Below are 25,062 nucleotides of genomic sequence, written 5' to 3'. Positions count from 1 at the left end.
CCTCCACTATCTCTTCCCTAAATGTCCCCTGCTGATCTGATACTAATTTACCTGTGAGCAGCAGTCCACTTTCCCAGTCCACTTTAGCAACAATCATCTTAGTTTGTTAAAATTAGATTTCCCCAGTTGAGAACTCCTTTTCCTGATCTACCTATGTCCTTTTCCATAATTACCCTCAATATAATGATGTTATGATCACTTCTGCCATTACTTTCTCCAAGATCTTCCACCCACTCAACTTCACTTAAAACTAAGTCAAGGGTTCATTGCAACGAACTGGTTAGAACATTTCTCTTGAATGCATTTAATAAGGCTGATCCCCTGTACCATAAGCACTAATTCTTTCCAGTTAATATTAGAGTACTATGTAAGTGGGAGGCAGTGGAATAGTGGTATTGTCACCGGGATAGTATTACAGAGTTCCAGGGTAATGCTCTGGGGACCTGGTTTCAATCCCACCATGGCAAATGAAAATCTGGATTTAAAAGTCTGATGATGACCATTGCTGACTACCATAACAGCCCATTTGGTTCACTAATGCACTTCAGGGAGGGTAACCTGCCATTCTCACCTGGCCTGGCCTACATGTGACTCCAGACCCATAGCAACGTGGTTGACTGCCCTCTGAACAAGTACAATAAATGCTGGCCTAACTAGTGATGCCTGTATCCCACAAACAAAGAAAAGAAATCTCCCTCTTCTACTGTATAAGCATAATGATGGTTATATTTGTTGGAGGCCAATCATCTCAGCCTCAGCACATGGCTGTACGAGTATTTATTTTCATGGTGATTCCCCGTGCCCAACCAACTACAGCTCCTTCATCGATGATGTTCATTTCATCGGAAGGCCAGGAGCTGGGATGTTGGCTGATGGTTGCAGTGATCAGTTACATTCACAGCTGCTCAGATACTGTAACATTGTGTTTCCATGCGTCGTTACAACCTTTCCAGGGAAATTAACATTAACCACTCCTAGCACACTAACCCAAAGACATGGGTCAACTTTTTGTGTGAAGGCCCAGTGCCTCCGTTTAACTTCGGTGCATGGTACCCAGTGGGACTACTAACTTCAAATCTCAGTGACTAAGGCAGTTGAGGATAGCAGAGAAAACCTCAGTGTTTCGAAATGACATCTCAGCAAATCATGACCCTGAATCTGCATTGGTATGAATCATAGGCAGGCTAGGGTCATATTCTGCCATTTCATCATAATGTGCCAGAGTTACAGTACATCATCACTGACCTGCATCCTCCCTGGTGCTATGGTCGTTAAATATTTTTCAACAAACTGCTAAAAACACCTTATTTTAGTTTGTGACATTTTACCACATGCATATAAGCTGTTGTGTTTTCCTACATTACAAAGCGAACCACACTTCAGTGATACTTCACTAGCTGTAAAGCACATTAAATTTATTCTTCCATGACCAATTCCTCTGACTATCACCTAAAACACCAAGTGGATGCATGTTAACTGGAAATGGGCGTCAGTCAAATATCAGCCCTTTGTTGTGCACTGGCTGCTGGCCTGACATGGCCTTGATTTTAAAATTACCATGCTTGTTTTCAAATCTCCCTGTGACCTCTCCTCTCCCTATCTCTGTAACCTCCTCCAACTCAAAAGCCCTGCACTATTGATGTTGTTCTCCAACTCTGGCATCTTGTGCATCCCCACTTTTCCTTGTTCAGTTATAGGAGTCCGTTCCCTCAATTTGCTGTGCCCTAATCTCAGCAATTCACTCTAATTTTCTCCTTGAATGTATATATTGGACGAAGTTCAGAGTGCATGGAAGCATAGTATTTATGTTACAAGACTAGTAGCCCAGAGAACTGGATGAATGACCCGGTGGTATGACCTCAAATGCCCACCATGTTAGCTTGGAATTGAAATTCAATTAATTCAGTACACCTGGAACAGGAAGCTGGCATCAGTAATATTGATTATGCAGCAAGTATATTGTTTTAAATAAGCCATCTGTTTCTTGAATGTCCCCAATATTTTTTGCTCCACCATTAACAGTTGGGCCTTCAGAGGCTTATCCTCAGCAATTCCCTCCCTAAACCTCATGTATCTTGTTGTATCCACTAATAGTCAGGAGTGTGATGGAATACACTCCACTTGCCTCGATGAGTGCAGCGCCATCAACGCTCAGGAAGCTTGACACCGTCGAGGACAAAGAAGCCCACTTGATTGGCATGCCACCACCACCGCCCCACACCCCACCCCCCCCAACACCCCCCATCCACCTTCAGCACCCATCCCCTCCACCACCATTACAAGTTGGCAGCAGTAGATACCAGATGCCTTGCAGCAACTGACCAAGAGTCCTTCGACAGCACTTTCCTAACCTGCGACTTCTGCCACCTAGAAGGACAAGGGCAGCATGTAGGTGGAAACACCGCCACCTGAAAGTTCCCCTCCAAGTCACTCACCATCCTGACTTGGAAATATACCACCATTCTTTTACTGTCACTGGGTCAAAAGCCTGGAATTCCCTCCCTAACAGCACTGTGGATGTAACTATACCACGTGAACTGTAGTGGTTCAAGAAAGCAGCTCACCACCACCTTCTCAAGAGCAGTTAAGGATGGGCAAGAAAAATGCTGGCCCATCCATCAATGTCCACATCCCGTGAAAGAAATAAAAGACTCCTCAGAAATGCCTCTAACTAATTTTGGGCGCATTGTGACATATTATCAAACTTACAATCGAGGGGAAGGAGGTGTTGGAAAAGTTATCTTTACTTAAATTGGTAAGATACCAGAACCAGATGAGATACATTCAACTGCACTGAGGGAAGTGAGAGTGGAAATTGCAGAGGCACTAGTGATAATCTTTCAGTCTTCCTTAGACACAGGGGAGGTGTCAGAGTGCTGGAGAACTGCAAATGTTGCACTCTTGTTCAAAAAGGAGTGCAAGGATAAAGCTGGCATCTACAGGCCAGTCGGTCTGAACCCAGTGGTAGGGAAACTCCTGGAGACTATGTACGGGGTAAAATCAATTATCGCTTAGACAATTGCAGGATAATTAAAGAAAGCCAGTGTGGATTCATTAAGGGGAAATCATCTGTAACTAATTTGCTGGAGTTTTTTTTGAGGAGCTAACAGAGAAAGTTCATAAGGGAAACACTGGTGATGTGGCCTGTATGGATTTTCAAAAGGCATTTGATACAGTGCCACACAACAGACTTGAGAGCAAAATTCTAAGTCATGGAATAAAAGGTAAAGTAGTCACTTGGATAAGAAATTGGCTGAGTGACAGGAAACAGAGAGAAGTGATAAATGGTTGTTTATCAGATTCCTGAGGGGTCAGTGTTGGGAGCCTTGCTCTTCCTGACATATATTAATGACCTAGGTTGTGGTATGCAGGGCAAGATTTCAAAACTTTTAGATGATACCAAGATTGGAAATGTTGTCAGCTGCGATGGGGATAATCTTGAACTTCAAAAGGACAGAGACATGTTCGAGGATTGAGCAGACAAGTGGCAGGTGAAGTTCAATGCAGAGAAGTTTGAGGTGATTCATTTTGGCAGGAACATAGGGTGAGACAGTATAAAATAAAGGAAGAGATTCTAAAGGAGGTGCAAGGACAAAGGGACCTCAGTGTATACATATTTAAGTCATTGAAGTTGGCAAGGTATGTTGAGAGAGCAATTTAAAAAGCAAATACTATCTTAGGCTTTATTAGTAGGACATTGAGTACAAGAATAAGGAGGTCATGTTGAACTTGTATAAAACACTACTTAGGCCTCATCTGGAGTACTGCATCCAGTTCTGGGTGCCATACTTGAGGAAGGATGTGAAGGTATTGGAGAGAGTACAGAGAAGATTCACAAGAATGATTCCAGAGATAAAGAGCTGTAACTATGAGGATAGATTGGTGAGGGGTTGGGACCGTTTTGCTTGGAGAAAAGAAGGTTGAGAGGAGACTTGGTAGAGGTATTCAAGCTCCTGAAGGGAATGGACAGGGTAAAAAGTGAGAAACTGTTCCCACTCAAGAGAACATCAAGAACTAAAGGGCACAGATTCAAAATAATTGGCAAAACGAGTAAATGTGATGTGAGGAAACATCTTCACCCAGAGGGTAGTTGGAGTCTGGAACAAACTTCCTGAAAGGGCGGTGGAGGCAGGTTCGATCAAGACATTCAAAAGGGATTGGATTTCTACCTGAAAAGAGAGAAAGTGCAAAAGGTTACGGGGATCAGGCAAGGGAGTGGGACTAGGTGGGGTGCTCCTTCACAGAGCCAGTGCAAACTCGATGGGCCGAATGGCCTCCTTCTGCACTGTATAGATACTGTGATACTGTGATGTTGGTAATGTTACTGGACTAGCAATCCACAAGCTTGGATGAATAATTTGGAGACATTAGTTCAAATCCCAAGATGGCATTTGGGGAATTTGCATTCAGTTAATGAAATAAATCTGAACTAAAAATCTAGTAACAATAACAGTATAACTGGTGGACTCTTGTAAAAATTCTGTCGTATTCTCTAATATTATTAAGCAAAGGAAAGATGTTGTCTTTATCCAGCCTGGCTTATATGTTTCTCCAGACCATGGCAGTGTGAGTTGGAATTAATCTGAAATGGTCTAACAAGCAACTCTGATCTACTCAAAAAGAAGATTCACCACCAGCCTCTCAAAAGGCAGTTAGGGGTGGAAGCCCAAAGTTCATTTTAATTTAAAATGAAAAGAAAAACGTCTGCTTGTCCTAACACAGTTATCTTCTTAGATAGCTCCAAGTCACCACTTGAATGGCAAATCCCCTGAAAAGCATTTTGAGATGTTTCACTGTGGTAAAGGTGCTCCGGAAAAGCAATTTGTTGAAAGCGTTATGAAGAGCACCTGGAGGCCCTTGCTTGGTAGTGGTGTCTGATTTCTTAACGTGCATGATATTAGTGAGCCAGTTGCTTTGGTACAACATGCTAACTTGTGCCCTTGTCCCACAAATGACCCCATTTATTAACTTCATGACTTGTAATGGTGGGAGTTTCGATTTGATCATTTGACCCATGAATCCTTAATCCGTGTTTGAGCTCAATGATTCTGCAACACCTGTACTCCCCCTTGCTTCCCTCCCAACTCTGTGTCAGACATGGCCCAGGAGTCTGGCCGGTTTCAAGTCAGGAACTTAAAACAGCATTGATAGGGTCTTTCGATCTCTGTACTGCTGCACCCAGTCCTTCCAGCTCCATTTAGACAATTGTAGTTTTGGAGATAGACTGTTATCTGCATTCAGTTCAGGTTAACAAGTTTTGAGCAGATTCATTAAACTTGAACAAATTCAAAGTTCTCGATGGCCAACGTGTTATTACTAGTAAAAGTAAAGAGAAGCTTTACAGGACAGGAACTTGCTCAACTGGGACAATTATTCAATTATTTAGGAGGAAGTTCAAACACAGGAACTCTTATAAAAAGCAGACAGAGACAGAGAGAGAGAGAGAGAGCCAGGGAGAGGTGGATACAGAGAGAGTGAGAGACAGAGAAAATAATAGTGAGAAAAGCAGTCAGAAAGAGAAAAGAGAGAGAAAGAGTTGGATAGAGGCACAGCAAAAAACACAGTCAGAGAGGTAGACTAAGAGAGGAAAAGACTTCAGAGATTCAACAATCAAATCGACTGAGCAGGGTCAGGATCTGAAACTTCCGGGATCCAGGTGAGTAAATCTATTTTAGTGTCTCATGTGTCCAACCGCACTATAAGATAAATGACTCTCGTCATTATGTCGTTGCTTTTTGTGGGAGCTTGCCGTGCACAATTTAGCCAGTTGGAAAGGGAGCAAAACTTGGAAAAACGCTAGATCGCTCGAAGAAAGTTCTGGAAGATTTTTATTTTACTTGTCCATGGGATGAGGAGGTCGCTGGCTGGGCCAGCATTTATTGCCCATCCGTAATTGCCCTTGTTCAAAGGGCATTTGAGAGTCAACCACATTGCTGTGGGTCTGACCAGGTTAGGACAGCAGATGTCTTTCCCCAAAGGACATTAGTCAGCCAAATGGGTTTTTACGATAATCAGCAATGTTAATTCCAGATTTTTTTAATTGAATTGAAGTCCCACCATCTGCTGTGGTGGGATTCAAACCCAGGTCCCCAGAGTATTACCCTGGATCTCTGTATTACGAATGCAGTGACAATACCACTGCCTCCCCAAGATTCCAGTGGATGATTGGTCATTGGTTTAGGAGAGACATTTTCCCCATTGTTCACGAACGTGTCCGCTTGTCCTGTTGCCCTCGTCTGACCGCGAGGAGCTCACTTTTCCAGTACGGTTTTTGGGGGGAAAGTTTTAAACCCGAAACGTTCACGAATAAATGTAAGGAATGCCCCCACCCCTCCCCCACCCCCATAAAACTTGGGCCCTGCATGGGTAGATCAATTAGATGTTATCCTTCAGTTTCAGAATGATGCAACTAAGTTAAATCAACGGGGTGACTGACCTTCCCGTAATTCATTCGTTGTCAAAATAGCAAATGCCAAAATTAGGAAACGGGAAGCGGTGACTAGCTGTTTGCCACATGACTGGTATTACGAAGATGTTATAGAAATAAGCTGAAAAATATATCATGAACATTCGGAATGACTGCGTCACCCCCAATATTAGTTTAGCGATTCCGACTGCAACGGCACCAGTTCCCAACAAATCAGTCAACAACTGCAAGAAAATGATATCACAAAGTTATGCAGCAGCCTTTCAGCTCAAAACTCCCGCACAAGATTTTAAATATAAGAAACATAAGAACTAGGAGTAGACGTAGGTCATTCGGTCCCTCAAGCCTGTTCCGCCATTCATTAAGATCATGGCTGATCTGTTTGTGTTTCGAATTCCCATCTCCCCTTTGATTCCCTTGCCTAACAAGAATCTATCTACATCTGCTTTAAAGATATCCAATGATCCCGCCTCCACCACCTTCTGAGGCAGACGGTTCCAAAGTAGCACAACGCTGAGGGAATAAATTTCTCCTCATCTGTGTCCTAAAAGGGTGACCCCTAATTTTAAAACAGTCCCCCCGCCCCCCTCCCCAGCTCTGAACTCACCCACCAGATGAATAAGCTTTCCACGTCCATTTTGTCAAGACCGTTCACGATCTTATATGCTTCAATCAAGTCACTCCTCACTCTCGAAACTCCAGTGGAAACAAGCCCAGTCTGACCAACCTTTCCTCATAAGACAACCCACTCAATCCGCTCATTCACCTGACCAGGTGCTGACTACAGCCAGTTGGTTTATTCACAGAATCACAGTTCAGAAGAGGCCCTGCGGCCCATCGACTGTGCACCTACACGTGAGAAACACCTGACTTACCTACCTAATCCCATTTATCAGCACTTGGCCCACAGCCTTGAATGCTATGAAGTGCCAAATGCTCAGCCAGGTACTTTTTTAAAAAGGCAACCCGACTCCACCACCCTCCCAGGCAGCGCATTCCAGACCGTCGCCACCCTCTGGGTAAAAAAAAGTTTTTCCTCACATCCCCCCTAAACCTCCTGCCCTTCATCTTGAACTTATGTCCCCTCGTGACTGACCCTTCAACTAAGGGAAACAGCTGCCCCCTATCCACCCTGTCCATGCCCCTCATAATCTTGTACACAATATTGTTTGTTTTATTATCCCTTCTCTTTATTCATTTCTGGTCTGCAGTTTTTACAGTATTTTTAAGCAAGGGTCTTTCAAGAATAAACTTAATGGAATTGTGAAGGGGTGGTCAGTTTCTGGCTGTTTGACTGACATACAGGACCAGAATCTATTTTCAGAGTTGAAAATGAATGCGGCCCAGGTGAAGATGAATTACATATTGACGGGATTAATGGTAGATGAGCAGAGGGGAGGCCTTCAAAGGGGAAACAGTCCGAGCTCAGGTGAGACAAACGGTCACCAGAGGAAGAGGAAGCGAAGCCAAAATTTGAGTTCCCTGGATGACCAAAGATAGAGAGAGTGAACTAAACCAAACTCTAACAGTGAAGGACGCTTTCAATGAAGGTCACTTTCGCAAAACGGCAAAAAAAAACTCGAGCTGAATACAAAAGGTACAGAAGAGAAAAAATGAACAAGAGGCACATAGCCTATGAGACTAAATCAGTGGGTTACATAAAAATAAACCAAAAGGTTTAACGGGTGGAGCTGAACTCGGACCAAAACAGGAAAACTCCCCATGGAGCCAGGGGGCGTGGCCGGAGGCCGATGGCGAGGCGGGAGGAAGATTGCATTGGAGGCAGGGGGCGTCGTTGGGGGCAGGGGGCGTGGCCGAGGCAGATAGCATTGGAGGTAGAGGGCGCCGCTGAATGCAGAGGGCGTGGCTGATGGCTAATGGCAGATGGCGTGGCTGGAGGCAGAGGACGCGGCTGAAGGAAGAGGGCCAGGATGGTTGCAGAGGGCGTGGCGGGAGGCAAAGTGCGTCGCTGGAGCCAGATAGAGTGGCTGGAGGCAGAGGGCGTGGCTGAAGGAAGAGGGCCAGGATGGTTGCAGAGGGCGTGGCGGGAGGCAAAGTGCGTCGCTGGAGCCAGATAGAGTGGCTGGAGGCAGAGGGCGTGGCTGAAGCCAGAGAGAAAGGCTGGGGGCAGAGGGCGTGGCTGGAGCCAGATAGCGTGGCTGGAGGCAGAGGGCGTGGCTGAAGCCAGAGAGAAAGGCTGGGGGCAGAGGGCGTGGCTGGAGCCAGATAGAGTGGCTGGAGGCAGAGGGCGTGGCTAAAGCCAGAGATAATGGCTGGGGGCAGAAGGCGTGGCTGGGGGCAGAAGGCGTGGCTGGGGGCAGAGGGCGTGGCGGCAAAATGAGTGCGTGCCTGGAAGAGAAGGCATGGCAGGAGGAAGGAAGGGCGGGCTAGAGGCAGAAGGCGTGGCTAGAGGCAGAGACCGCTGCTGGAGGAAGAGGGTGGCCTGAGCCAGAGGGCCTGGCTGGAGCCAGAGGGCTTGGCTGGAGGCAGAATGGCTGGGGTTCTAAATAAATGCTTTGCATTTGTCTTCATTCAGGAAGATGGTGCCACCACTGTCACAATCGAAAAGGTGGGAGAGAAATTGGATAGGCTGACAATAGATGGAGGAGTAATACTTAAATGGCTGGTAACGTTTAAAGTAAAAAAAAATTCACTTAGACTGGATGGAATACGTTCTCACACAAAAGCAAAAATACTGCGGATGCTTGAGATCTGAAATAAAAGCAGAAAGTGCTGGAAAAGCTTAGCAAGTCTGGCAGCATCTGTGAAGAGGGAAGCAGAGTTATTGTTTTGAACCCACTGACTGCTCTTCCGAACTGAAGAGGTAGAAATGTGATGGGTTTGATCCTGTTTAAAAAAAATGGGAGGGGTTAGGTGCAGCAAAAGAGAACTTTGGGCATAAGTTAGAAATTGGGGGAGATTAAATGACAAAGATGTTATTGAACACAAGGCAGAGGGAGTGATAATGGTAGTAGTAAGGAAACAAAGTATTGATCCAGAGTAGGTATTGATGGCAGAATAAACGTCAGCACTGTCTGAAAGTAAAAGCATGAAAACAAGTTACAAACTGGCAGCTGCAAAAAATAAAATGGAGGACAATGTTCATGGTCTGAAGTTGTTGAATTCAATGTTCAGAAAAAAAAGGGAAAAAGGAGGTTAAGGAGAGTATTGCAGTACTTGAGAAAGAGGATATATGAGAGGATTCAAGGACAGAATTGATTTGGCTATAGGAATACGAAGGGTGCAATTACATTGCTCGGTGTAATATATAGACCATGAGGTAGTGGAAAGGATATAGAGGAACAAGTCTGCAAGGAACTTACAGAGATCATTGACTAGTTATAATAGAGGACTTTAATTACCCATATATAGACTGGACTAGTGGTAGTGTAAGGGGCAGTGAAGGACAAGCATTCATAGATTGTTCTCACGAGAATTTCCTACAGCAAAATATGCCCAGGCCAACAAAAAAGGAGGCACTGCTAGACCTGGTTCTTGGGAATGAGATGGACCAAGTAGATAAAGTGATAGTGGGGGAACATTTAGGGGACAGTGATCATTATATCATGAGGTTAAGGATGATGGTGGAAAATGCCATTGGTCAATCCAGAGTAAGAATAATCAACTGGCAGAGAGCAAACTTCAACGGGGCAAGAATGGAACTAGGCCGGATAGACTGGAACCAAAGGTTGGCAGGCAAACAGTAGCTGAACAATGGGCTACCTACAAAGAAGAGATGGTGTGGGCACAGTCAAGTTAAGTTCCCTTAAAAGGGAAGGGTAAGACAAACAAATCCAGAGCTCCCTGGGTGACAAAGGAGATAGAAATTAAGTTAAAGAAGAAAAAGTGTGCTTATGACAGATGTCAGGTAGCAAATACAATTGAGAACCAAGCTGAAGGGATGTGAAAAAGCACCCACGAGAAGCAAAGAGGGATTATGAAAATAGACTGGCAGTTAACATGAAAGGAAATCCCAAAGTACTTTATAAGCACATCAATAGTGAAAGGATGGTAAAAGGAGGAATAGTTCCGATTAGAGACCAAAAAGGAAATTTATGCATAGATGCTGAGATGTTAAATAAATACTTTGCATCTGTCTTTATCTACGAGACAGATGCCGCCCCGGCCATGGTGACAGAGGAGGAAACCCAGTCACTAGAAGTGTTTAAAATTGATGAAGAGAAGGTTTTGGATAAGCTGTTGGTATTTAAAGTTGATAAGGCACTGGGACTGGATGAGATGCATCTAAGAATATTGAGGGACGTGAGAGTGGAAATTGCAGAAGCACTGGCAATAATCTTTCAATGTTCAGGGGAAGTGCCTGAGGACTGGAGAATTGCAAACATTATGCCCTTGTTCAAAAATGGTTGTAATGACCAGCCTTTCAATTACAGAGCAGTCACTTTAACTTCAGTGCTGGGGAAACTTCTAGAAACAATTATTCGAGATAGAATTAATAGTCACATGGAAAAATGTGGATTGATTCGAAAGAGTCAGCATGGATTTGTTAAAAGAAAATCATGTCTAACTAACATTCTAGAGTTTTTTGAAGGGATAACAGAGATAGTTGATGAGGGCAAGGCAGTTGATGTGGTGTATTATGGGCTTTCCAAAGCTGTTTTGATACAGTGCCACACTTGTGAGGAATTTTATAGTTCATGGAATAAAAGGGGCAGTAGCAATGTGGATACAAAAGTGGCTAAGGGATTGGAAACATTGAGTAATGGTTAATGGGCATTTTTCAGGTTGGAAGAAGGTTTGTGGTGGAGTTCCCCAGGGATCGGAATTGGGGCCCTTTCTTTTCCTGATATATATAAATGGTCTAGATCTTGATGTGCAGAGGACAATTTCAAAGTTTGCAGACGACACAAAACTTGGGAGAATTGTAAACTGTGAGAACTTCAAAAGGACATTGACACATTGATGGAGTGGGCAGATAGGTGGCAGATGAAGTTCAATGCAGAGAAGTGTGGGTTGATACACTTTGGTACAAAGAACAAGGAGAGACAATATAAAATAAAAGATAATATTCTAAAGGATGTGCAGGAGCAGAGAGTCCTGGGTGTATATGTACATAAGTCATTAAAGATGGCAGGGCAGGTGGAGAGAGTTGTTTCTAAAGCATACAGTATTCTAGGCTTCAGGTTATGATGTACTTATATAAGACACTCGTTAGACCTCTGCTAGAGTATTGTGTACAGTCCTGGGTGCCACACTATAAGAAGTATGTCAATACATTGGAGAGAGTGCAGAAAGGTTTACAAGAATGGTTCCAGGGATGAGACACTTCTGTTATGAGGAAAGATTAGAGGAGTTGGGGTTGCTTTCCTTGGAGAGGAGAAGGCTGACAAAAGACTTGATAGAAGTTTTCAAAATCATGAGGGATCTGGACAGAATAAAGAGGTGAAACTGTCCCCACTCCTAAATGGATTGAGAACCATAGGGCATAGTTTTAAAATGTTTTGCAAAAGAAACAAATGCGAGGTGAGAAAAAACTTTTTCATGCAACAAGCAGTAAGGGTTTGGAATGCACTGCCTGGAAGTGTGGTGGAGGCAGGTTCAATTGAGGCATTCAAGAGGGCTTTGGATGATTATTTAAATAGAAACAATGTGCAGGGTTATGGGGGAAAGGCAGGAAATTAGCACTAAGTTTAAAATGCTCAGAGAGCTGATGCAGATGTGAAGGGCTGAGTGGTCTCCTTCTATACTGTAACACTTCTGTCATTCTATGTTGAGTCCGAAAGTCCATAAAATGCCTAATTGGAAGATGAGGTGCTTTTTCTCCAGTTTGCGTGGGTTTCATTGGAATATCGTAGCAGGCCAAGGAAGAAGTGTGGGCATGAGATAAAAATGGTGAATTGAAATGGCAAGCGACCAGAGTCGGAGTCATGCTTGCGGACTGAGTGAAAGTGTTCCACAAAGCAGCTCATCCATTCTGCGCTTGGTCTTTCCAAAGAAGAGGAGGCTATGTTGTGAACAGAGAATATCATATACTAAATTGGAAGAAGCACAAGTAAATTGCTGCTTCACCTGGAAGGAGTGTTTGGGGCTTTGGAGTGAGGAGGTAAAGGGGCGGACTATAGCCTCCTGAGAGTGCGTGGAAAGGTGCAGTGGGAAGGGGATGAGGTGTTGAGGGTGATAGAGGAGTGGGCCAGTTATTGTGGAGGGAACGATCCTTCCAGAATGCTGACAGAGAAGGGAAGGGAAAGATGTGTTTGATGGCGCATCATGCTGGAGTTGGCGGAAATGGCAGAGGAATGCATTCTAATTTACTGACAAAAGTAAGTATGGAGATAGTTGAAGCTCTGGCCACAGTCTTACAATCCTCCTTAGCTATCAGGGTGGTAAAAAGTGCTGGAGATTTGCAAAAAGGGGACAGAGATTAACCTGGATACCACAGGCCAGCCAGCCTAAGGTCTGTTGTGGGAACACTTTTAAAGCCAATATTATGATACAGAATTAATTTTCACTTGATAAGATTTGTGCTAATCAATGAAAGATGTTGGACTCAAAGCATGTTTGATCAGCTTGGCTGAGTTTTTTGATGAAGTTTTTGAAGAAAGGGACAGTTCGATGAAGGTTGGATGTTATGCATACAGACATTCAAAGGGATTTAATGGCCTTGGAAGGAGCATTAGCATTTCACCAGAATAATAGCGGAGCTCCAAGGTTTCATATAAACACAGTATCATAGAATGTTTACAACAAAGAAGGAGATTTGGAGGCCCATGCCAGCTTTCTGCATGAAAAAATAGATTGTAAGAACAATAATAAGAAAAATAATTGACAGTCAAAGGCATTACCATCACTGAATCTCCCACTATCAACATCCTGGGAGTTACCATTGACCAGAAACTGAACTGGAAGGCGATGTAAATGGCATGGCTACAAGAGCAGGTCAAAGGCTGGCTATCCTGAGGCGAGGAACTCACCTCCTGACTCCCAAAACGCCACCTACAAGGCACAAGTCAGAGTGATGGAATATTTCCCACTTGCATGGATGAGTACAACTTCAACAACACTGAAGAAGCTCGAAACCATTCAGGACCAAACAGCCTGTTTGTTCAGCACCCCATCAGCCGATCAAAACATTCAATCCCTCCACCACCAATGCACAGTAGTAGCAGCATGTACCACCTACAAGGTGCACTGCAGGAACTCGCCAAGGCTCCTTCAGCAGCACTTTCCAAACCTGTAAACTCTATCATCTAGAAGGGTAAGAGAAGCAGACACCTGGAAACACCACCACCTGGAAGTCACCATTCAAGCCATACATCATGCTGATGGTGCAACTATATCGCCACTACTTCATCGTTGCTGGATCAAAATCCTGGAATTCCCTCCCTAACAGCACTGTGGGTGTACCTACACTGCATGGACTGCAGTGGTTCAAGAAGGTGGCAGACCACCATCTTCTCAAGGGAAATTAGGCATGAGCAATATATGCTGGCCTTGCCAGGGACACCCACAACCCAAGAATGAATAAGGAAAAATCGATAAATACTTAGAGATTTGGGTTTATTAAGAAAAAGCAGTGCAGATTTGTAAAAGCCAGATCATGCTTGGCATTTTTAGGAAGTATTGGGGAAGATTGATGAAGGGAATGTAATGGATGTTTTCCAAATGGATCTTAAGAAAGCATTTCACAAAGCGCCACATAAAAGGCTCATTAACAAAATCGAGGCTCATGACATAGGAGGGTCAGTGTCTCCTTGGATAAAAAGAATGGGTGAAGGAAAGATAAGAGTGAGTCATGCTAAATGGTTCTTTTTCATAGAGGAGATTCAATGCTTTTTGGATATGTATAAAAGACTTGGGTTTTTGGAATAGAGTAAAATTCCAAAATGTGCTGCTGACAGCAAACGTGGTGATGTGGCAAACAGTGAGGATGATATCAATCCACTGAAACAGGACATAGGCTAGCAGAATGGACGGGCAAGTGGCAAATGGAATTTAATATAGAGAACAGGGATGTGATGTATTCTGACAGAAGAGAAAGTGAGAGGCAATTTACGGTTAATGACACACTTTTGAAGACTGGGACAGAGAGGCCTGGAGGTTCATTCATACAGATCCTTGATGATGTCAGGACATAGTGAGGGAGTAGTCAGCAAAACATTTTGGGTGGGTGGCCTCCATAACTTTTAATGTTGAGTACAAAAGTACCAGTGAAGTTATTGCTGAACCTTTGTAAAGCTCTGGTTAGGCCACAACTAGAGTAATGCGTCTAGTTCTGGTCACCACACTTTCGGAAGCCTGTGAGGTTTCTCGAGAGGTAACTGAGCAGAAAGATTTCGGGCATGCAGGATTTTAGCTGCGAGGTTAGGTCGGAGTAGCTGCTGTTCTCCTTGGAGAAAATGGGGTTGAGGAGAGCTTTGGTACAGGCGGACAAGATTATGACAGGTTTAGATAAGGAAGGCGAGGATAAGCTAGTCCAATTAGCTTATCGTACAGGGGTTTGTGGACATAGATATTCACGTTTTGGGTGAGTGATGCAGGACCGATGTGGGATAAATCTTTTCCCAGGTAATGACCCGGAACTCACTACATATTAGGATTATGGAAGCGGAGATGATCAATTATTTCAATAGGAAAATGGATAGCTACTTGAGGGAAATAAACTCGTAAGGCGCTGAGGAGATAAAGCACTGAAACTGGGCGGACTGGATTGTTCTACAGAGAATCAACGTGGACTCGATGAGGTGAATGGCCTCTTTCTGTGCCCTCAGCACTCTATGGCTGTATGAGGTGTAATGAAGAGAAGGGAGAGAAGGACATGTTTACGGGGATAAATAGGGAAAGAGACAGAGAGTGGAAGCAGAGGGAAAAGGTAGAGATAGAAAAAGAATACATAGAGAGAAAGATAGAGAACAAATAAAAATGAGAGCAAGAAGGGAGTCAAAAAGAGAGGACAGAAAGTGGAATAAGGAGAGAGATAAGCCATAGAGGCAGAAATAGGGTGTGAGGCACGCTGAAGAGAACAGAGGGACAGAAATAGAGAAAAAGAAAGAGTTCGAGAGAGGGAGAGGTAGCAGAAAGAGAGATAACGACAGAGAGAGAAAAACTGAAACAGAGAGAAAGCGGGAAAAAAACTGAAAAAGGGACAGAAAGAGACATGGGGAGGACAAAGATACGGGGAGATAGAGACTCAGAGAGAGAGAGATTGAAAGAATAGTCTTGGCGCTGTCCTGTGGTCTGTGAGCGAATGGATCGGAGTTACAAGGGCCGGGTTCATCTCCACCGAATTCTTCCCGATTACGGGGCAATCTTTGTATTCTCGTTTCTGTTATTGATATATTAATAAATATATTAATTAATATAATGGAATTATAATAATAAATATGTTAAGAAATATATTAGTTAGAATACACCGAGTATGAAGAGCACGGTTGAAAGATCCCTGAGAAGGGCCTGGAAATTTCAGGCATCAGAGACTGCTCTGGCTGCACAACTCTACCTTTCTGCATGTCTCTGCCGAACCGACACTGGCAATCAAGAGGAATGACAATCTCTCCACCTTGACGCCCAGCGCAAGAATTGCCTCATCTCAGGGCACTCAGCCTTCTCAGGGGCAAAACCTGCGATGGGATTAACTCTTCCTCAGACCTGAGCCTCCCCGGGACAGTCACACCTCAGGGGCGTTAATCACTGTTGGGACTTTAATAAATCACCAGACATGAAGACCCCCTCCTAACCCCCGGAGTGGTTTTCCAGAATATGAACACTTCTCGGGGCTATCCCGAGGATATTAAGCCACACCACACCCGGAAACACTAACTCCGCGTGGGACAGGAACCACTGGTGAAACACTCTCCACCTGTGATACTGAGAGCTGGTAAATTTACACAGGACATTGATCACTCGCAGGGTTCCAGCTCTCCTCAGACATGAGCACATTCTGCGATATTAACCCTCCACATCATTAAACTCTCTTAGAACATTAACCCCTCTCCTAGCATTAACTCATTGTCGGACATTGAGCCCCCCTGAAATATAAACCTCTCTTAGGGCAATAACGTCTCGGGAGCATTAATCCCTTTTGTGTCTTTGGCCCGTCCACATCCCCGGAACATTAATCCCCTCCTGGAACATTAACCTGTTCTGGAAGGTTAACTCTTTTCGGGAATAGTAACACTTGCTGGGATGTTAACAACTTTCAAGACTTTAACGCTCCCTGGAGCACGAGCCACACTATGAGTATTAATCCCTCCTGGGATGCTAATCCTTCCCGGGACACTAACACATGGGGATTGGCGAATCTGAGGCTGCTGTCCTTCGAGCAAGAGAATGTTAACAATGGACCTAATGGATGTATCCAAAAGCATGGAAGGTTTAAGTAGACTGAGGAGAAACTGCTTCCAGTGGCGGATTTGTCGGTAAACAGGGATTACATGCCAAGGGGTTGTGATCTGGAATGCACTGCCTCCAAGAATGGTCGAAACAGATTCCATAGAACATAAAAAGGGAATTCTATAAACATAAGAAGCGAAAAACGCCGAGATATGGTGAAAAACAAGAGAGTAAGATTTATTGGATAACAACTAAAGAGACAATGCAAGCACGAAAAACTGAATGGTCACTTGCAGTAGTGTATCGTTATATGATTTCATAATTCCACGTCTTAGACACTAACCTCTGCAAAGACGTTATCCTCATTTGAGGTTTCAAGGTCAGTTGTGATACTAAACCCTGCTGGGACATTAACCCCTCAAATTCCATTAATTCCTCCTAGAACCTAATCCCCCTTGGAAATTAACCCATCCCTGAGCCTTAAACATATTTCGCCCAGAGACACCAACTCGCTCAGGCACCAACTCTTCTCGGCCATTCGCACTTCTGGGACACTCAACCCATTGTTGCGTTAACTCCCTTTGGAACATTGAACACTCCTGCGACACTGACCCCTGGCGGGATATTAAAATTTCTGGCACGCTCATCCACCCCCAGGCATTAAACTCTCATTGGGGCATCAGTTTTTCCCGAATTACTACCCATATCTGGAGCATCCAGTGCTCCCAACATCAGCCTGGTTGCTGGGGTGCAAACCTCTTCTGGATCATTTGTTGTGACATTGGTACTTCCTGGAAATTCATCCCGAGCCTGTCCTGGGGCACTGGTACAGCTTCCTTTCCTCGGAAGCTAAACATTTCTATCATGTTACTTCCCCCATGGTCACTAACACCTCCTGCAACATTAACAACTGTTGGGGACAGTGGCCCCTTTCGGAACACGAACTTCCCCTGGATCATTTACACAAACTGGGGCACTAAATGCCCCTTCACATGAATAGTTCCCGAAACACGCACCCCTCCTGGGTCACCAACTCCTCTGAAGGAATGAACTCCTATACTGTCCGGTGACATTAACTCTTTCTGGGATTTTAACACCCCTCCTTACGTATTCGCATTTCCTGGGACCCTACCCATGCTGGGACATTTACTTGCTCTGGGGCAGTATATTCTCCGCAGTTTTTAATGCTTCCTGAAACACTGGCTGTAATTGTAGAATTAATCCAACTGGGATAATAATTGTTCCCTCGACATTTACCGTTGCTATTAGAATACCCCCGTCCTTGGAGATTGACCACCGCACCACCCTGCTCCCACCAACCCCGCCTGGAATTTTAGCCCCTCCTCGGAGTTTAACCACCCCGCACGTCACCCATTCTGTGATATAACCCAGGCCTATAGCTCAAATTTCCAGGGAAGCCCCACCCCAACATTTAACCTCTTCCAATGCAGTCGAGCCTCATCGTCAAGCACAAACCTCAGTAAGTGAATTTTAAAAAGGCAGTTGCTGGTAGAAGGTAGGCTCGAACTATCCCTGAATGACACTCTAAGGAAGCCTTTCACATCTGGTGCTTCGAATGCACTGTCTGATATGGTGGTGGGTACAGATTTAATCGCAGCTTTCAGAAAGAAATTGGATAAATACTTGAAAAGGAAAAATAAATGTAGGATCATGTGGAAAGAGGAATGGGGAGGGGGGTTGGAGGGTGGAACCAGCTCATCCAAAAAGCCTGCACAGAATTGATGGGTCGAATGGTCTCCATCTGCTCTGTATTATACTCTGACTCCATGGCTCAATTACTCCGTTAGAGGAGAGGTCCGAATCACGGGCCTTCCATAACTACCATGTACCATTTCATCCTGCACTGTTACTGAGCAAACCTCTCCCAATCCACTGACCAATATGTATCTTTCAACCAATGCCTAAAAGCAGTTTGATTCATTACGGTTTGTGGGATCCTGCTGTGTGCGAAATGACTGCTACTATTTTTTTTCTACATTACAACAGTGACACACTTTAGTGATACTGCGCTGGCTGTGGAGTGTGTTTGGGATGCTTTCAGAGGTCGCAAGCATATGCAAGGTCTTTCTTCCATTCCCTCCTCCAGCATTCTCACATAACCAGTGCAGAGCGGATGGGCCGAATGGCATCCTTCTGCGTTGTAAAAATTCTGAGAGTGCGTGATTGTCTGATTCTGCCCCGAGGTGGCAGCATCAGCGCAAATCTCCGGAGCGGTGCACCGATATCAGGCCTTCTGATTGTGAGCTGAGTTCTGCCAGTGAGCGCTGCTTGACAATTCATATAAACCAACTTGAACATAGTAAATTGCCCCACGTACCCCACAGGAGGGTAATTAGGAAAACAAATTGACACCAATCCACGAAAGATACATTTGGACAGGTGACCAAAAGGAGGTGGAATTCATAGATATGTACATATCAGAACCGGAACCAAGTGGTTTAACTTGCCTATTCTGGAATTTTAAAACAGCAGTCCAATTAGTTCCACTCCCCTGTTCTTAAATGGTCTTAGAATTAGAAAGAGGGGGTTAGGGAGGGAATCCCAAAACTTCAAAATTAGGCGGGTGAGGGGAAGGCCGGTGACAGTGGGTGGAAAACTCTGCTGCCCCTATCCTAACTCGCAGCGAGACCCTTTCACTGTTCACTCCTGTGTTGAACTACACTCTCTCCAGCTCTGACAGTACATTGGTTTTAATATGTTCATCCATTTTCACATCATTCTATTGCCTCGCTCTTCCCTATCTCTGTCAGCTTCTCTAGCCCTGCAAACCTCCAAGATATCTGCATTCCTCTAAGTCTGGTGTCTTGTGCATCCACAATTTTAGCTGCTCCACTCTCCAAGCAACATCTTTTGCCTATTCTCCACTGTGTTGTCACTTCGCACAGGGCTCATGACTGCTAAACCTCCCTTTCCCTCTTCAATATCTTTTCATCTCAGTCAGAGATGTCCCTCACTCTGGCGCCAAGTAGACAACATACAATGTGAGACTCTCAATCCTGCTTACAAAAGACGCTATCCCATTATTGTACCTCCAATAGCTACCATACTACTCTTCAATTCCTCCTCTTGTTCCTCCTGCTACCACGTTTGGACAATATCCTGTTCCAAGGTACCATAGTCCTCATTATGGTTATCCTGATTGCTTTACCCATATTCTCACAGGTAGGATGCACGTTGTACATGTTGGATATGATTGGTTTCTGTGGATTCTCGTTCTCAATGTAATTTGAGCTTCCTGTACTCTTTACACTAATGGCCACACCTACTCTGTCCTGATTCTGTGCCGCTCTGTGAGGCCAGTCTGAGAGTTGGAGAACACTGTCCAGGTGCTTATATCCCTCCACTATGTGTTCAGACTGTCTCCAACTCACACTGTAACTTAATGACTCTGAACTGGAGAGATTCAAGTTGGAGCACTCGACTGCAGAAATATTCACCCTGTCCAGTATTACACTGTCTGTAAACATACACAACCTGCTCTGCCATATCTGAGTGCAGAATATTTGTATAGAATCATAGGTGCATGGAATTGTTACAGCCCTGAAGGAGGCCATTCAGCCGTTGTGTACATGTTGACCCTCTGCGGGAACAACTCACCGAGTCCCACTTTTGTGCATTTCCCTCTTGACCTAGCTCTGTCCTTTTGATTCTCTTAAGGTAGTTATCCAATTCCATTTAAATCTGCTTCCACCACACTCTCAGGCATTGCATTGCAGATCCTAATTATTTGCAGTATAACAACATTTGTGTTCATGTCCCCATTGCTTCTTTTGCAAATCGCCTTCAATAAGTGTCATCTGGTTCTAGACCCTTTCAGCAGCAGGCATGGTTTCTGCCTATGTACTCTGTCCAGACCCCTTATGATTTTAATCCCTTCTATCAAATACCCTCTTAATTTTCAATTGTCCAATGAAAACTGCCCCAGCTTGTCCTCGTAACTCAAGTTCCTCATTCTTGGAACCAACCTCATGAATCTTTTCTGCACTCTCTGTCATGCATTCACATCCTTCCAAAAGTATGGTGCTCTGACCTATGCATAACACCCTAGTTGAACCAGTGTTTTATGTAATTTATTAATACTTTTGAGATTGTTGCTTTCTACATACTAACTTGAAGTAAGCACAGAAACGCTGGAGAACGGTACAGTCTGATGCTTACAGGAAACATTAGTAGAGGCAAAGAAACATCCCTTTTTCCTCTAGCCCTGAATACCCACTGTCACCAATTTCTAACTGACACCATTTCTGGGATTTCTTTGTGATCATAGTGCTGACAAATACATTGATAAGAAACAAGGGCTGAGGAACCGTTTCAAAAGCCTTTAGCACAAATTAATGCAACACAAAAATGATATTATGTTCACCATCTGATTTGAAGGAAAAACATTTAAATAACAGCCCATCAAGGATGCATTAGAAAATAACTACAGTGTCTCGCTTGATCCTTAGCGTTTGTATGTGAAGAGGGAGAGAAAGAAACCCTACAACATTTAACTGCCATTACTTCTTATCCCTAAATATCCTGACCCAATAAACACGCATCAATCCCACTCTTGGGCCATCCATATGAGCCCAGATAGGCTGTGGCTGAATTATTCTGTCGAAAACTTGCCACTAAATGGTCTGCATTCTGGACAGTCTGTTCGGCAATTCCAGCATTTCCTGTTTGTAATGTTGCATCATTAGGACTCTTATTTACTTAGGATATTGTTTAAAGAGGCTAGTTTCCCATTCCAAATGGAAGACCACTCCGATAATGTAAAGATTCTAAAAATGCAGCATGTAGACTGAGGCCAATGCCATCTAGCAGCCTGAGAAAGAAGTATTGGTGGAATAAACCACAAACCCAAACATTCTAACCCCCCCATCACTACATCTTGTTACAATTTCAGATTCTTCACCATGGTCGACCCGACAGGATTGACACCTGAAGCTGATTTCACTCTTACACAGAGGGGTTCATCCTCAGGATGGAGTTCCTACATATCAGTTCCAACCAGCATTGAATCTGCAGGTAGTGCCAACCTCACAGATGCCAACAACACACATGACTGCAAGGTCAGTGCCAACTTCCAGTACATCATGTTTCCCGTGGTTTACAGTGTTGTGTTCATCTTTGGCACAGTGTCCAACTGCTGTGTGCTCTGGTATCTCTTCAGGAAGAAGGGCGCTTTCTCTCCCTCTGATGTGTTCATGGTCAACCTGGCCGTGATTGACCTCATCTTTGCCACAACTCTTCCATTCAAAGTTGCCTATCATGCTTTGGAGAATGACTGGATCTTCGGGGAGTTGGCGTGTAAAATCACCGGCTCCCTATTCTTTGCCAATATGTACGGCAGCACTTTGTTCCTCACTTGCATCTGCGTGGATCGCTACATCGCCGTGGTCCATCCCATCAAATCACTGCAGCTCCGTAGGCCTCGGTATCGCATCGTCATTTGTTGCCTCATCTGGCTGCTTCTGGCCGCCAGCCTTCTCTACTTGACCATCAAAGGGCCTCTGACCAGCAAGTTTCCCAATGGCAAGATCGCCTGCCTAGAGAATTTCTCTTCAAGGTCCTGGAATCGGAGGATCTCTGGGATCAGCATCGGGGCTGCAGTCATTGGGTTCTTCATCCCGTTAGTGGTGATCATAATCTGCTACCCCCTCATTGCCAGAAAGTTACTGGAACACAAAGCCGGCACGGACAAGGTGCATGTGGTGAAGAAAAAAGCCCTCCGTATGGTGCTCCTGGTGCTGGTGGTCTTCATCATTTGTTTTGTCCCTTATCACCTCAACCAACTCATCCACACCCTCAGGCGCATCAAGTTGCTATCCACCTGCCGACTCATCCAGTTCACCTACTCGGCCCGGCGAGTCACTATGGCCCTGACCAGCCTCAACAGCTGCCTGGACCCCTTGATCTATTCATTCGCGAGTGACACCTTCAAGTGGAGAAGGTTGTGCTGCGGAGAGAAGCTTCCATTTAACGTCACCTTTCGATCAAAAGACACGTCGGAGAGAAGAACTGGATCATCAGTCATTCAAGCGTCTCGTCACTGAGACCCCAGGATGGCCTCTTCCTTCTCAGTGCCCTGGCCGTGCGGATGCTGAAGAACGTTTAATGATGGGGGTGGGAATGCTGTTGGGGTGTGGAAGGGATGGGGGATGAGGGAAAGGGTTAGAGGCTCATGGTGGTTGTACATGGTGGTTACTGATTCGCAACAGGCGTTGCAGCACCTCCAGTGGTGGGAGATTGTAATTACATCGTTATCAAATTATTTCCACGCGCACACAGGCATTCACAAGGTTTCTATAACAGACAAACATTTACACCAACACTCACACAATTTATCCAGCAGACACACACTCATACAAACATTCTGTCTCCCTCTCTCTCTCTTACACACGTATACATACACACACACACAACATACAAAATATTTCTCTGGTAGACACATACTGACACTTTCTCTCAAACATGATTCATTTCACTCAAGCTTTCTCATACACACCCACACACACAATATTCTTTCCCTTCTCAGACACTCAAATATTGCTGAAAAAAACAGTCATGTCAAAGATTTTCATGTTGCACTTTTCAGGACACCGCAAGAATACCAATTTATGGGGGGGAAGACAGCAATTTATACTGTCTGCGAAGAGTGTGCTGATTGACTGGCAAGTGGACTCTGATTGGTAGATGAGTTGCCATGGGGAATGCACCAGCGATGGTGATGGGCAGTTAACTGTCGAGCATTGTTTGAAATTTAAACCCAGCAACTTGACCCTGCTTGGTCAATGCATTGTCCTGAGGAATGAGTCAGCGAATGGCTGTCACTTATTTTGTTTAGCTGAAACAAGCAGAATATGTGTACATCTTCTTCCTGGCTGCGAAGAACAGGGTTCAGTGTATTAATATAAGTAGCTTCCAGTATATGCAAATGCACCACACTACGAGCCCAACTGACAATCTTAAATTGGTTGTGTTACAGTAACAATTTATTGATAGGGAATGAATTACTTAAAATCTCCAAGCGGCCGGTGCTACCTAGCACATTAACAGTTAAAGATTACCAGATGAATTTTGCACGGCCTTAGGGCCTGCAAACAACAGAAAGGCCTTGGGAGCCGGACTGTAGTCAGAGGATGGCAACAACATAGATTAAGTATGCTCTTCAACAGATAAGGAAAAGACAGATGGCCCCAGCCTAGATAGATGGAGAGGTCACTGCCAGCGTGAAAGAGCATTGATGATGTAACCTATATGCTAACAGGATTGGAATTTGAATATTGTCCTCGTACATGATCAGTAGTTTATAAATAAATAAAATATGTTGTATGCTTGTAGTTTGGCAGAGTGCTATCTCAAGCTGCTTGAGGTGGATCTCTCCTTGCAATTGCTTGAATAAACGATTGTAACCTGCACCTGAGCCTCCTGTGGTCCGTTTGGCAAAGCTACCACAACGGTTTGGCATAGTCAGCAGAATATTTCGATCAGATCCTCGGGACAGCTCTGCAATGTGGGTGAGTATACTTTAGATAACACCCGTAGTTAGTGCAATAAGCCTACCCAAGAACAATCTGGTCGAGTATCAAAAGAATCAGGAGGAGGGCTCAGTACAGGAGGTGCTGGGGTAGGAGGCAGAGCCATGCTAGCCGGCTAGTGGTGCTGAAGCCGTGCAGGGAGGCCAGACCACTACCATAGATGGGAGGCAGTGTTGTGCTGGCGGGCTGCGGTTTGATATAAACTATAGCCGAAGCCACGCAGGGAGGCCAGACCCCTGAGTAGAGAAAAAAGGAGGCAGAGCCATGCTGGCAGGGTTTGAAATAAACCATAGCGGAAGATGCAGAGGGAAGCCAGACCCCTGGTGAAATAAGTAGACCGCACATACTGCAAGTAACTAAGTTGTCAGAGCTGCACGAACTAACCGTGCAGAGACAGACAGGAATAGAAGAATAGAATGCCGTCAGGAAAACAGGAAAGTGCTATGGAACTCAACTGGGGAGCAGTGGACTCCATCATGAGGTTCATAGTGGAACAATGGTCAAAATTAATCAAGAAAATGTGGGAGGATGATTGGGACCAGAAAGGTCCCCTACTGAATTTTCTATAGCTTAATAAAATGAATTGATCTAAGTTGTAAGAGCTGTTGTGCTGGAGAGAGAGAGAGAGAAGGGGGGTACCCCAGGGGTGTTAGTGAGCAGTGATATGCAGGAGCAGAGGAAATGTGAGCTTCAGTCAGTTTGATTGTCCCTATAGGTACAGCCTCCAAGATTGCTTTACTCCCCCCACTGCAGCTTGAAAATTTGGTTACAGTATGAGAGTTTTAAGTCATTAAGTTC

At 44.6% G+C, this 25,062-nt stretch overlaps 1 protein-coding gene across 2 annotated transcripts; it reads left to right on the top strand.

The window, feature by feature from the left end:
• Positions 1-5,464: 5,464 nt before the first annotated feature.
• LOC121272280 (lysophosphatidic acid receptor 6-like) lies at positions 5,465-24,136 on the top strand. 2 transcript variants are annotated; one of them, XM_041178842.1, is made up of 2 exons: positions 5,465-5,656; positions 21,630-24,136. In XM_041178842.1, exon 2 carries the CDS (start codon positions 21,640-21,642, stop codon positions 22,777-22,779), a length of 1,140 nt encoding a protein of 379 aa, XP_041034776.1. In that variant the 5' UTR covers positions 5,465-5,656; positions 21,630-21,639; the 3' UTR covers positions 22,780-24,136. The 2 variants fall into 2 exon arrangements, with proteins under 2 accessions (XP_041034776.1, XP_041034777.1); XM_041178843.1 differs by lacking the exon at positions 5,465-5,656 and having other exon boundaries at positions 21,668-21,795; positions 21,897-24,136.
• The last annotated feature ends 926 nt before the right edge of the window (positions 24,137-25,062 follow it).

Source organism: Carcharodon carcharias, chromosome 33 (genome assembly GCF_017639515.1).
Source record: "Carcharodon carcharias isolate sCarCar2 chromosome 33, sCarCar2.pri, whole genome shotgun sequence".
In the NCBI taxonomy this organism is placed as follows: domain Eukaryota; kingdom Metazoa; phylum Chordata; class Chondrichthyes; order Lamniformes; family Lamnidae; genus Carcharodon; species Carcharodon carcharias.
This window is presented reverse-complemented; position numbering and strand designations above follow the sequence as displayed.

Excerpts from the sequence above, each read along its gene's own strand:
- LOC121272280 (XM_041178842.1), top strand. The coding sequence starts at position 21,640 with ATGGTCGACCCGACAGGATTGACACCTGAAGCTGATTTCACTCTTACA.